At 37.5% G+C, this 12,088-nt stretch overlaps 2 protein-coding genes across 2 annotated transcripts in view; one reads left to right on the forward strand and one right to left on the reverse strand.

The window, feature by feature from the left end:
• The first annotated feature begins 89 nt into the window (after window positions 1-89).
• LOC132101594 (sarcospan-like) lies at window positions 90-5,956 on the forward strand. The gene is made up of 3 exons (XM_059506656.1): window positions 90-979; window positions 3,499-3,585; window positions 4,262-5,956. The coding sequence occupies exons 1-3, from the start codon at window positions 725-727 to the stop codon at window positions 4,619-4,621; spliced, it is 702 nt and encodes a 233-aa protein (XP_059362639.1). The 5' UTR covers window positions 90-724; the 3' UTR covers window positions 4,622-5,956.
• A 3,973-nt stretch (window positions 5,957-9,929) lies between these two features.
• The window catches only part of itpr2 (inositol 1,4,5-trisphosphate receptor, type 2), an 82,976-nt gene continuing 80,817 nt past the window's right edge, over window positions 9,930-12,088 (reverse strand). The window contains exon 57 of the mRNA XM_059506657.1: window positions 9,930-10,050. Within this exon, the coding sequence (XP_059362640.1) occupies window positions 9,967-10,050 (84 nt within the window). The 3' untranslated portion in view covers window positions 9,930-9,966. The remainder of the gene's footprint in view (window positions 10,051-12,088) is intronic.

The following is a 12,088-nucleotide window of genomic DNA, read 5'->3' on the forward strand; positions in this document are numbered from 1 at the left end:
TTCCAGCATGTAAAAAATATAAATTGAGTCTTACAAAAGGTATAGGTGAATACAGACATATTCATTATAAGAAACATGCCCTGCATGTAGTTAATGACTTTCCATAATTAACAAAAAATGAAATGAACACGTAGCATTTCTGCACTCTCTCATAATATTCATAAGAGATTAACTGTAACCCGCTCACATGCCCACAGGTCACGTAACTTCATCAAAATCATGTGACTGACTCCAGGCTGTTATGAATAGATTACACAGTGTGTTGCAGGAGGTTGGCAGGACTCAAGCACTCGCCCACATGTTTGCCAGAGACAAAAACTGTTTCTGCTCTGTAAGATCCATGTTTCCTGTTTACTTTTCAGGGAGACTGGTAGCTGTTGTGTGTTGGAGTCCCCCTTTATGTCTTCATTCCCCTTTCCAACCCTTCCTCCTTCCCATCTCCTCTTCTGTGCTCTATATGTGGCTCTTGTGGAATCTGCTCCAAATGTTTTCCATATTAGTTCAGAGTCCTTTCTGATTCCGAAAAGCAGGTATCGCATAGGGAGCGAAGCCTCCAGTGAGGAGGGAGGGGAAGGGCAGGGCAAGGGAACAGTCCAGCTAAAGGTAGCAAAAGAAACGGCAGACAAGAGAGAAAAGGAAGGACAAACAGATAGAGGGCGAGTGCAAGAACGTCCAGTCGGCCTCAAAGGAAGATTAAGAATCTCATCACGAGACAGGAGGAATTATGGGGTCGGGGAAGAGTCCGATGAGGTCAGCTGGAGGAGGCAATGCAAATGCTGGCACGGAGAAGAAGGGACAAGCAGAAACTGGAAGCCCAGTGCTGGAGGAAGCCCAAAAGTGTTGTGGCTGCCGCTTTCCTTTGCTGGTTGCTCTGTTACAGCTTTTGCTGGGCATCGCAGTAGCTGTTGTGGCCTTCCTCATGGTTGCCATTAGCTCCTCTCTGCTGGCCAGGGAGACACCCCATTGGGCCGGCATCATTGTAAGCTTCCTTTTGCTTCTCCCTCAACTCCCAGCATGCCTTGTTTACTCTTTTTGGACCATGCATGAGGCCGTCTCATATCAGATCCATCGGCCACACTGCCATACTGTACATAAGCTTACATAAACAATTTTGCAGAGAGCATGCATGCATGTCCAAAAATAACATTTAAGTGAGAACAATGAATACATTCCTAAAGAGACTCATAAGTTTTAAAGCTGTTATGAGAATCATCACTGAGGGTGTCATATTGCAAATCTGGAAAAGAATACAAGCTCATATTCTAATCACAGTAGATTTTGCTTGTATCCAGTTGCAGAAGCCTGTAACGAAAAAGTTTAATATTTCAAGTTTAAAAACAACACAGGTTCCATGGATACAAATACTAATAAAAATGCTACAGCTGTATGTTTGTTTGAAAATCACTGGAGAGTTAGAACAAACTGTCCCTTTAAAAATAGAAAACAAGTCTTCAAAAGATTGAAAACCATCCCTCTGTGCAGACATGCATGTCCAGTCACGTAGGCCGTATGACAAAAAAACAGGGCTGAAACATGCACAAGGATTACTTTGCAAGCATCTGTTTTTTTCTCTCTATGTGCGTAAATAAAAAAGTACATTACTTAATGCTTGTTAATTCTAAATTGGCATTGCCAGCCAAAAAATAACTGGTCTTTTACAAATAGCTTGTGAGTCTCTCATTATGCTTCATTTTATTATCACCAAATCTTAGATTTAGTCTTTTTTTCTCTCTCATAATTTGTACAGGTTTATACAGGCCTATGGTCAATCATTTACTAAAGGAAGTACAAATACCTGCGCTAATTAAAAGAACACAAGCTGATAAAGTGAAAAGGAGAATCTTTTGTGTAACAAAATTGGCTATATATAAAAAAAAATACATTTGAATTTCTTTACATTTTTATTTGAATCCTGTTTGCTACCTCCATTCAACAAAATCCAAAATGTAGTCTCGGTTTAATTCTAAATGCCACACAAACCCAATCTAGAACTGTTTTATTGTGTAAAACATTAGCTATTATGGCAATAAAACAAAGTTTTATGAGATTGCTATGTTAGATACACATTTAAATTAATGGATGCACATACAGTATAATTGAAGCAATAAGGTAGAGCAGAGAACACTGCTGTCCGTTTGCTCTGGAATCTCAAGTTCAGCCCTCACGAGACCAGTGCTGCTGTTCCTGGAGAAAAACACTTAGGTCACCAAGACTTCTCTGCCTTAGATCCTGGGAAAAACAATCAAATTAGATACCACACGTTAGTCACAAGACTCCAATCATGCTGAGAAAAGGAGCGGGGAAAACCCAGAGAGAGACAGAGGAGAAAAGTGTGAGATAAAAAGCATGAAAGATTAAGATATCTTGGAGGTTGGGGGGGGGTCAAGCTATTCGATTTGCAACGGCAGTCAATATATTATCAGATGACAACTCAATGCTGAGTTGCACAATGCTGATTACAATAAGGGCTATGGCTGGCTCATAACAAGCCTGGCAGACGCAGAGAACTTAGGAGGTCTGCTGCACTGCAAATGAGATTAGAGCAACCCAGTATTCTGGTATGTGTTCATGACAACAATGACAACATTTTGCAACAACGGACTCTGAGATGCACATGATCATGGTGATCACCCTCCAAATGGCCTATTAAAACCTGATTAGCATGTATGATTAGTTTATATATTGTACATTTAGGGTGTAAAAGATAACAGGTCTATAGATTGCTGCAGGGACGCCGTATTTTGAAGGCAAAAAATGTAAAGTTAGCATTTGAGTTCTTTTGTTTTTTTGGTTAAATGCCTGACAAGGTCTGTCCCTATTTGAAAAAAAAACAGTACATGCTGGTATGATTTGAAGCATGGCAGCTGGTTTGAGCTGTTCATAAGCTGGTTATGAGCTGGTTTAAGATGGCCATGGGTTGCTGCTAAATTGGTTAATCAACTAGCTCCTGCTCAAGACTAGCTTAAACCAGCTCATGACAAACTAATGACCAACATTTACCAACCGACCTTAACCAGCTTATAGTCAACTAAATACCAGCTTAAACCAGTTCAAACAAGCTGCCATGCTGTCATGTCAACAGAGATGGTTAATACAAGTTCAAAATAGTTTCACGTTTTGTTTCATGTTCCTTGTGATTTTTTTAAAGCTTTAATTTCTGAAAAAGGTGGCTGCTAACTCTTCAAAGAGTATGTTTTTTAAATAAAGACTTAAAGAGTTGTCCGAAGTTAAGAGATGGTGACATAAAGTCTTGTGATTGTGGTATGTTTATTGCCAGAATTTGGCTTCAAAAGTTGTGATCATTTGTGAAGGTTATCATGATGAACAAAATGTGTGAGAATCCTAAACGTCATAGTCAAAGAGCTCATTTTCTGCAATAATCCAAAAGCCAGTACACAAATGTCAAGGGAATCAGGGTGATGCTAATTTCTGGGTTGGCCTACAAAAAATGTCATCACTGCAGTGCTCTATAAAAATACTCTACGTTGTGTTTTGCAGATGATTGTAGTGTCTCTGCTGGGATTCATCCTCTTCTGCATCACCAGAGTGCCTGATGAAAGAGCATCAGCTCAATTTATTGTAAAGGTAAAAAAATGAATGCATTTTTTGGATGAACCAAGATTTACCGAATCTGTAAATGCTTTAAAACATTTAGAGATCCAATTTAGCTCGGATAGCAGGGGATTCTATGGTAAAAATGTAGTCGTATCCAGCAAAAATGGCTAATTGTTACGGTTTCATTTAAGTATGGCTGTGTACGAAATTGCATGCTCTCTGAGAAGGTAAACTTATTTTGAAAGTAGTTACTTTGTGAGCATTAAAAAAAATAAGCTCTATATGAATCAGCATGTCTGTCTTGAATATGAATGAAAATCCAGACATACTTCATTTGACATTTTGGCAGTGTCATGTGACCTACACTTCATTGCACATTCATAAAAAGATTTATGTTTAAGATCATTGTTATGTTCTGGGTTCTGATTATATCTTCTTTTGTGTTTCACATAAAGAAAGTAATCCTAGGTCTGTATGGTGCGAGTGTGCTAATGACAAAATCAACATTTTCAAGTCATCTGTTTCTGTAATTAGGCATATTTTTTATATTTAATGACCAATTGACATTGGCAGTAACATTCCTGAGTCATCAAGTAAGATTATTGAGCTGGTTTTAAATTAGCATTTTAGTCTATTTAAATTTGATTTCCAGTACCTTGCCTTAATCATCACAGATGACTGTAACAGCTCTCTCACTTCTGCCCAGCTGCTGTACTTCTTCCTGTGCACGACTGGGCTGGTCATTTCCGCAGTGGTCATTGCCTTCCAGTGCTACCATTATGCCCTGACTAATCGCTACAGCTGCAAGGAAATGGGGGAGCATTGTACGTGTACCCTGGACCCTGAGGATCCCATCGCCCGCACTTTTTCCTACAGTGATGTGACAGACTGCAGAGCCATCGTAAGCACTCTACCCATGTATTACCTTCTGCAGATGGTGCTGAACCTGGCTCAGGCTATCGTCTGCCTGGTGGGAGCCTTCCTCATATGGAAGCACAGGTACCAGGTGTTTTTCGCTGGGCTACAGACGGGATCTCCTTCTGCCCAGACTTGGCAGAAAGTTTAGGGCACTGAGAGATTTCTCTGGAGAAGTAAACATGTGGAGCCTGGGAGTGTTTGTGCCTTTAGGGAAGAAACTGTTTGCTGCAATATTTGCCCCACTGGGAGTTTTATGCCATGTGACCTTTTATCAAAGCAGCCGAATGACTCCGTGTTTGAATTGCCATATTATAATATTTTGGAAAGTTTTATGCAACCTTTAGCATTATTGTAGCTTTCTACATTGGCTGTTTGAAAATTTCCACTTGTTGAAGTGAACCTTCTACTTTTTACACCACTGCCAAGGAGAGTCTTTTTATTTATAAAACCAGTAAGTGGCACAAAACGAGACATGACATTTTAGAAAAATGAGCGACACAATGTGTTGTTGTGGTTGTTCTTGTTGTGGCAATGCCATGCCTAAAATTCCTTTAACTGCCAGCATTAAACGTTACGTAGTTCAAAAAACCAAAACACGTTTAAAATGCAATTATTCACAAATTGACCTTTTTCTAACTTCAGGTGCATTCATTGCTTCTGAGACAAAATTCCTGATTGTTCAATTACTGTTGGGGTTATTAAAATATTTTACAATTATGCAATATACAGTGTATTATATTAGATTTCATATTTTCATATTTGCATTTTTATTATGTGAAACATTATATATTGTTGAATGCATATTTTAGCAAAATCAAGTAAAATATTGGTTTCTAACTATTAGACCTACAAATCTGATTTTATTTATATCTTCTAGTTTATTAATAAGCCATTTTAAACACTCATGAGAATACATACAGAAGCAACTCTCTTTAATATTTCTTAGATGAAACATGATTTCTAAAATATAACATACCAATTAATAGAAGGCAGTACTGCTTTACCTGAAAAACTGTTTAGAGCACTTAAAATCAAAAAGCACTTTGTACACAGCAGTCAGAAATAATAGGTGTTTGCAGTGACGAGGCTGGACAGGCTTGTGGACTGAAGTCACAGTTCATGCAGCCAGTGAACAGCAGTCAGTCAGGGACTGGGGGGACTCAAAGGGGGACTTTGACAAACAGCAGGTCATTGCCTCCAGATTCATGCAATGCAAGGGCAAATGGCCTTTAATCTTTTTTCTTTTAGGTCTATTGCATATTTAAAATTTGTGGCGAAAGGTGAAAATTGAGCGTAAAGCCTGACAATCAAACCAAAAAGCTCTGCTTGTTATCATTAAGTCCTTGTCAATGACGCTTGTAAACCAAATTAAAAGAACGGAGTGATTTGAACACTGCCAACAGGAAGAGAGCTGCCCGAGGTGTTAAAAGAGTCTGTTGCTTTAAAGAGACCTTCAGTCTGGTGTTTGGAAGAGATGCAACATTATGGTTCAGCACAGAAAAAAAAAACACCCATAAATGTAAGCTTTGTATGACTCATCTTTCCTTTGAGCTGGTTTCTATTAAAAGTCATTTACATAACCTTCTCTCCTTCATCATTCAATTGCATGTCCTTTAAATATTATTAACTGAATTTCATACTTGTGTGTTTCTCTCTTGATTTCAAGCAAACCTTTGGATCCACAATGATGTAAACGTAATCTAATAATAATAATAATTCTGATAATAATTTAATAACATATTAAATGTTTTTTTTTATTCAAATAAATTAAATTAAATTAAAAATTAAATTTATGCATTTAGCAGACACTTTTATCCAAAGCGACTTACAGTGCATTCAGGCTAACAATTTTTACCTATCATGTGTTCCCGGGGAATCGAACCCCCAACCTTGCGCTTGATAGCGCAATGCTCTACCAACTGAGCTACAGGAACACTCTAAAAATAAATAAATAAAATGACATCAGGATGTATAAATGGCAAAATTAAAACTTTTGGGTGAACTATTCCTGTATATATTCTTGCAGATCTCCTCAGTTTCTGCAGCAGAACTTCAGCGAGTCACTCTGTACACTATTAAATTAAGCAGGAACGCTGAGTCAAATGAAAAATCCCCCTTGATTTGCAGTGCTTTTAGGAAAGAGTGCAGCAGGGGTAATCTCTCGCTGCTCAGATACGAGCTCATGTGACAGATCTCATCTGCTCTCTGACCAACCAGCATGACAACAACACACACAATCACATGCAGACCCATCACATGCAGAAAGAAGGAAGGGAGGGTGGTATATTTAGATTACTGAGCGTGTTTATTAGTGTGTTTATGCAGGATGTTGTTCAACTGCACACCTGCATGACTGAACTGTGAGAAAGAAGGGGGGATCAAATCTGATCATCATTAAAAGCAATTCAAATATTTTTGTAATATTTATTTTTGCCATTTTTTTGGAATAGGGCATTTCAAAGACATGAAGCGACGGAGGCAGAAAGTGGGATGGGATCAGAAAAGGTCCAGAGTGTTGCCAAATCTGCGGAATTGGGCTACTTTTGGCACTTGGGTTGTTTTTCATGTCCGTGGGTTTAAGCGACCCCAATAATGTGATATTTAGCCCCTGAAATGCTAATTCTAGCAGGGGATACACCTTGAAACAAGATTGGGCTAGTTTTGAGTAACAATTGGGCAACTCTGGATGGGACTCGAACTCGGGATTCAGGAAGTTATTTCGATGACATACCTGTTCAAATATCGACATGCACGCTGAGGGAAAACAGAATTTATTTGTAGTATAAAATGACACAATAAACCATTGAATAACTGCTATTGACCATATTTTCCAGCGAAACAAGCACGTCATTATCATTAGAATATTGTCTTTGAACTTCCATTTGTATGGTAGCTCTGTAGGCATTGCTGTCAGAGTAATTTATGCAGAGTTCACACTGCATGATTTTCAAAATCATTGGATCACTGTTGTTTTCACACTGCAAGACTATAGGGGTACAGCATTCAGCTGCTGCGACAGGAGATTACACACTGTGGGACTCCTCCCCAAACAAACAATAACAAAGATTCGTTGTTAACAACAGGGGCCTACTTCTGCTGAGAAATTTTTATATAGGCCTACAGAAATGTACCCGAAAGTGAAACTTACGTTTTGTGCATTTTACAATGAGCTTGTTTCTTGTAGATACAAAAGCCCTCAAAGTGATACAAATGAAATAATTTCATTTATAGAAGAATATGATTTACAGGAAAAATCCTAGCCCCCTTTTATGTTTAATTTATAATTCATAGCCTAATTGTAGCCTATGTCTATTTTCTAATGCAAAAATATACTGATATGCTGATTCATTGGCTGTAAGTCACCGCCGATGTATTCTTTTTCAGTCAGAGCTCATTTCACACAGCGGATTTTGATTCGCCGACAGGTCCAGATATTCAGCATGCCAAATATTTCACGGGGGTCGGCGACACATCTGCAATTCTCTCAGAACGCGTCTTTGATAATTCACACTGCGTGACTGTCACTCAGGTGAACGAGTAGGCCTAACGATTTGCCTCCGATTTCAGGCATTTGTCGGCGATTTCGCAAAACCTGTTGGCGAATGAAAATCAGGGCTAAAATCGTGCAGTGTGAACTTGGCATTAGCTAGTAAAGTGTATCTATGTAGAGTTAAAGAAAGTAATGTTTAAAGCAAAAAATACGAGTGGGTCCTTCATAAATTCGTGAGATTACAGTGGAAAATTGGAAATAGGCTTACAAATGAAAAAAAAAAAGACAAACGCAGAGCTAAAAAGGTGCGGGGTTACATAAGGTCAATATCCATGACATTTGTTTCTATTTTTGATTGTTCCTGTTTTATGTAGAGACGTGCCTGCCGACGGATAAGTGATCAGTTAGTGAGAGTAGTTATCCAACGGTCTTCTGCCTGATGGAGCATTCCAGACATGCTGGACTTTCCCCTGCTTAGTGACAGCTGTGGGCTATAATGGAGCCGTCAGGGGCTAATTTTAACTCATGCCTGAGTGAAGGCACAAGCAGACGTGAGTCTTTGCACTATAAAATAGTTAAACTGAATCATGTACCCAAAAACAAGAGTAGGCTACTATAGGTCAAAGAGAAAGTTCACCCAAAATAACATTTGCTGAAAATTCACACAACCTCAGTTACATCACTTGCTGACAAATGGATCCTCTGCAGTGAATGGGTGTTGTCAGAATGAAAGTCCAAACAGATAATAAAAACATCACAATAATCCACGACTTCAGTCCATCAATCAACATCTTGTGAAATTAAAAGCTGATAGCTATAATAATATAGGCCTAGCTGATATTATATTAGAAAAACAATTATATTTTAAACAATTGCGGTTAGTTTCCGCAAAAATGTTAAGTAGCACGACTGTTTTCAACATTGATAATAACAAAAAAGTTTCTTGAGCACCAAATCAACATATTAGAATCATTTCTGAAAGATCATGTGACAATTCTGTAGCATTTCAAATAATATTACAGCATAATGCTGCATGTCTGATTTAAATCCACTGTGTGTGTGTAAATCTGAACTCTGTACACAGATCTGAAAACAGATTGCCTCGTATCAGCAATCAGTGCGGACACAACAAATACATATTCATCATTTATAAAATGATCTAAGATATACTCAATCCTTGCATAGATGCCTAAATATCCCAAAAAGGACTGCTTCTATTGTTTCACATAATTTAACCCTCTAAACCTTAGAGTTTCTAAATGGTTTGAAGAATAGAGAGTCACAGTAACCACTGTAATACCAAATATACATTCTTTATTATTTTCTGTACAACTTTATATAAGGCATAGACATATCTCCAACATAAAATACATAATAAAAATGATCATCATTTAAGAGTTAAGACTAGCGTTTAGGTCTTTGTAGAAGGTGACACTAACAGATTCCAAGTCACATGATTGTCTGATTATGAGATAATATTTCCAAGTCTTACATCTTTCATTGAAGTTATTGTGAATTTGAATGATAAAAAAACTATTAAATTGTTTAAAGGCATTTTATCTTTCCAGTATTTCCCTCACAGACTGAAGTCCACCTTGAATTACAGCAATATTCCAGTTGGACAGGACAATTAAAATAAAGGAGTTAATACTTGGAGCTTAAAAAAAAAAAAAAAAAAATTCAGTCAGCCCTTCCAAAGACTGTTTGAGTCATCTGATGTGAGCCCTCATATGCACAGGGGTCATGATTTTCCAAACAAACACACTCAGTATATTTCCAAACGTAATCCGTCTATAAGATCTAAATGTGAAAACACTTAGAAAACGACGCTCAAGACAGCAGGATCTAACTAGACAACTGTCAAGTCATGATGTAAAGTGTGATATCACCATGAGTGCAGTGTTGTCCATGGTATGAACATCAGTATCTGTGTGTGTGTGTGTGTGTGTGTGTGTGTGTGTGTGTGTGAGTGTGTGTGTGTGGAGAAGTGCGATGAGTCGTCCTCAGTGTGCAGGGGAAATTTGATGGTTCACCTGTGATGGTCCCAGGAAGCCCAGTCTCTGTTTATTCTTCCTTTGCTCTGTCATCTGTACAAGTGCAGAAAAACACACACATAAAACAGGGAAGCCAATTCAGTTGCATCAGATTACAGCTTAAATAAAATGATCAGCTATCAGCTCCAAATAAATAAATAAATAAAAATAGTTATTTTAAAAACTGTAAAATGCTGCTAAACTGCCAAAACTGTTAATTGGTTAATGTAATATTTACTTATTATATGACTGAAATTTTTTAACAGATCTAATCAGATGTTTCATTTAATATTACATTAAAATACTGTTTTGAGAAGTGGAAAAACAACAAGTCATTTGTGTACCAGCTCACATTTCATGTTTTTATTGAATGCACGGTTTCATCTTAGTTTTATCAGCTATGCTTATTATGGTTTTAAGCCTTTAAGTCATCTAATGTTGAATTAATATTTATTGCTTTATTTTATGTGTTTTATATTTGTGTATTTTTGGGTTTTATATTTGTGTCTGACACCATGCACCACATATTATGTTATGTTCATAGCAATATAAGATATATTCATAGCAATCCCAAATGTTACAAGATTTAATAAAGAAGTCTTAATAATAATTCACTGAGCTGTACAACAATACAATACAATAATAAATAATACAATCATTTCACAATATTATTTTTCCAAACCAAAATAATTATAAACACAATCTTATTTGATATTTGAAATGTTTTTAAAAAAAATTCCAGGAGAATTAAAAAAATATCCTAAAAATAGACTGCTTGAATCATGTGTTTTTTTTTTTTTTTTGGTATCAGTATATTGTAAATGTTTTAACTGTAAATTTAGGATTTTAACAGTAAATTAATGGTCAATCAATCTGTAAATGCTACCTTTTAACAGTACAATTCTAGTAACCAAAGCTACCACTTTTTTTTTTTTCTGTAAATTTCACTTATTTTCTAAGTGTACTTTCTGAATACGCATTTTTTATTTATGATTGTGCAGTGAAATTTTGTGGGCAATATCTATTCAGTTTGAAAAAGTTTTCATGCAAATGTTATTCATTTTCAATAATTTGCCGTATTGACCAACAGAAAGCTGCTTGGTTTGAAAATGACTTCTGAGCAACTTTACTGACAATAGACAATGTTTTGTTTTGTTTTTCACTGTGAAATTTTACTAATGTGACAGCACAGACAATTATCCAAGTTGCCTCCATAATCACCATTTTAGAGTGTAATTTCTACACTCTCGACGTGAAGTCTGTTTAAAAGGATAGGACATGACAACGACAATTTTCATTTTTGGTTGAATTGTTCCTTTACAACATTGTGTCATTTGCAGCAATATCAAAACAACCTCTCATTCCATGGGTCACTTTTTACTTTCCCAAAAACACTGGCTTTAAACATGTATCTTTTTTGACCTCATGGCCATTCCAGACAAAGAGAAGGAACTTTCAAGTAAACAGCCCTAGCAAGAAAACAGAAGTGGAACACACTGTGCTACACTGAATCAGAGAGAGAGAGCCTGTTTGTCTGAACACATGACAAGTTTGGATTTCGCCTACTGCATCTAAGCTGGATCTCAGCCTGGCTCGAGCTGAGAGGTGAGGAGGATCTGTTTAATTAGGCCTGGCTGTCGGAGAAGAAATCACTTTAATAAGTTATTTAACATCCAGCACTGCCAGGAGAATTACAGTAAGCCCGCTCCTCGTGACCGGCTGGAATCAGAAGGACCGCTGGAGGATGTGAGCGGCACCACGATGTGGTCAAAATTTCTGGTTCCACTGTTTCAAGCTCACTGGTTTGGATCAGTGCCGCTTCCCAATGACTGTGCAGTTTCTGTGTGTTTACGTGCGAATACAGTTCAAATCTGAAGTCTAAGGTCAAACAAACAATTCAGACCTTAGTGAGGATGAGCCATTGGGCAGCAATTTCTTTCTAACATTATCCCATTAGAACCCAAAGCTCTCCCTCTCCCTGTGTCATGTGAATCGGTTAAACTGTTTGTGTGGAATCACATGTGGGTCAGGCAGGTGATGGCAGTGATCCGACACAGCGGAGCACAGCCGGAACATCCATATGACCCCGGGG

The sequence above is a fragment of the Carassius carassius genome, chromosome 23, assembly GCF_963082965.1.
Source record: "Carassius carassius chromosome 23, fCarCar2.1, whole genome shotgun sequence".
NCBI lineage: Eukaryota > Metazoa > Chordata > Actinopteri > Cypriniformes > Cyprinidae > Carassius > Carassius carassius.